General features: G+C 52.0%; 1 protein-coding gene across 1 annotated transcript; it reads right to left on the bottom strand.

Annotated features, from left to right (window-relative positions):
- Positions 1-642: 642 nt before the first annotated feature.
- Positions 643-1,399, bottom strand: LOC127328951 (uncharacterized). The gene is made up of 2 exons (XM_071825532.1): positions 775-1,399; positions 643-725 (listed from the first exon to the last, which is right to left on the bottom strand). The coding sequence occupies exons 1-2, from the start codon at positions 1,352-1,354 to the stop codon at positions 643-645; spliced, it is 663 nt and encodes a 220-aa protein (XP_071681633.1). The 5' UTR covers positions 1,355-1,399.
- Between the last annotated feature and the right edge of the window lie 521 nt (positions 1,400-1,920).

Below are 1,920 nucleotides of genomic sequence, written 5' to 3' on the forward strand. Positions count from 1 at the left end.
CTCTTATACGATCTGGAACCATGATAAGACAGCAAGGAGAACAATTACTCATTATCCGGGAGCACAAATTAGCCTAATGTTTATATGGAGTGATTAATGTGAAAACATAAAATAAAAAAATTAATAATACCTCATATCAAATTGGAAACATAAATCAAGGCATCATATTAATTTTAAAAATGCAACTTGTTAGAGGAATTTTTGAAAATGCAACTTGTTAGAATAATCATAATTAAGAACCCATCTAAGGGTGAGAGTCTGAGAGCACACCTGGGGTGCAGAAGCTCATGTACGGGAAGATAGCATAGAAGCTTCCCCTCTCGCAAACTTTCTTGCCTACTTTCCCCGACCTAAGATTGACGGCGAAGACGCCATGGTCGGTGTCTAACAAGATGGAGTCTGTGCCCTCCGCGGAGCCGAGCAGACAGAGCGCGTGCACGGGATCTTGGGGTGGGATGAGCATGCTGCGGATGTCGATGACCCCTCCACGCCGCACCCACCCCACAGCCTCCATCGACCACACGTAGATGCCGTTACAGTGAGGATGGACGTCGTCGTCCAGGCAGGCGAGTGCCAGCCCACCGCCCTCCGCCGCCACCAGGACGATGTCGTCGTACTCTTCCGGCGGCCGATCGACGACCGTTAGGACCTGCTTGGCCAGGTCGTACCGAATGATCTCGTGGCTGCAGGAACAGAGGAAGTAGACCGCGCCCCCGACGAGGACACTGGGCTTAATATCGACGTCGCAGTTGAGTTGGACAGAGGCCGGCGCACTCCACTCGCCGGTCTCCGACGAGTAAACACACGCCCGTGCTATATCCTCCCTGTCGTTGGTGCCCACGAAGACCACGAGGAAGGGTCCGCCCTGGCAGGCGAGATGGTCGCAGCCGTCCCCCGCGGCGCAGAGAACCGCAGCAGTGCTGCGCGTGTAGGGAATGCCAGGCTCGTGCAGCCCACGGCGACCGTCCGTCATGGGGTCCCAGACGACGAGGCTGAAGCCATCGATGAAGCACAAATTGTTGGAGAAAAGGGCACGGCCATGGCGGCAGTCGAGGGGCCACCACCTGAGGTAGCAGGGTTCGATGGGGGAGCGCGAGGTGGTTGGAACGAACCTTGAGTCGTGGTCGCTGAGCTCGCCGCCCGAATGGATGACGCCCAGCATGGGAGGCGTTCGATGGAACACGCGGTAGCGGCGGAGGAAGCTGGGGCTGGAGATGAGGCGACGCCATGGCTTGCAGACAAGGGAGGCGCGGACGAGGTACGAGGGCTCCAACGGCGGGAGTCGGATGAGGATCTCCTCGATCAGGTCGTGCGGCAGCTTCAGGACGTAGTCGGCGCAGCGGGGCGGTTCCATGTCGCCGGGCTACAGATCCAGGAGGTTTACGTACGCTGAGGTGTTCTTTATGGTTGGCAGAATTTGGTAACTGTGACCAATTTGGTATTAACTTGATTTTCTGCCCTGCCCTGGTAATTTCTCATCTACTTTTACCATATCTCGTGGGTGCAATTATGCTGAAAATATTGCTCTTTTTTCGTTTGATCATGCATTCTGCAGTACAATTCAATCTTTTCCTGTCCTCCAACAAGAAATGCAGATCTTCGGTATAAAGAATGTAACTAAGGCTTAGTTTGGCAACAAAGTTTTTCCAAAACTGAGGTATTGCAAAACTGAAGTATTTCAGTGCATCGACAAGGAATACTTCAGTTTCTTGATACCATAGTATTTCTCAGTTTTGGGCAATACTTCAAGGTGTTTGGGAGATGACTATTTTACTGTACCTTTGACTGGTTGTTCCGTTGCATGCAAGATCATTTTGACTCATGCGATTGCATAGTTGTTGCATGCATGGCTGAGCGTGAGTTGCTCACTTTGAATGGGTCACCTCCAACTAATTTAACTGAGACGCCTATAAATTATGG

Source organism: Lolium perenne, chromosome 2 (assembly GCF_019359855.2).
Source record: "Lolium perenne isolate Kyuss_39 chromosome 2, Kyuss_2.0, whole genome shotgun sequence".
In the NCBI taxonomy this organism is placed as follows: Eukaryota; Viridiplantae; Streptophyta; class Magnoliopsida; order Poales; family Poaceae; genus Lolium; species Lolium perenne.

Coding starts and splice junctions, on each gene's coding strand:
- LOC127328951 (XM_071825532.1), bottom strand. CDS start 1,354: ATGGAACCGCCCCGCTGCGCCGACTACGTCCTGAAGCTGCCGCACGAC. Junction 726..774: donor GTCGGAGACCGGCGAGTGGA/GTGCGCCGGCCT, acceptor TATTAAGCCCAG/TGTCCTCGTCGGGGGCGCGG.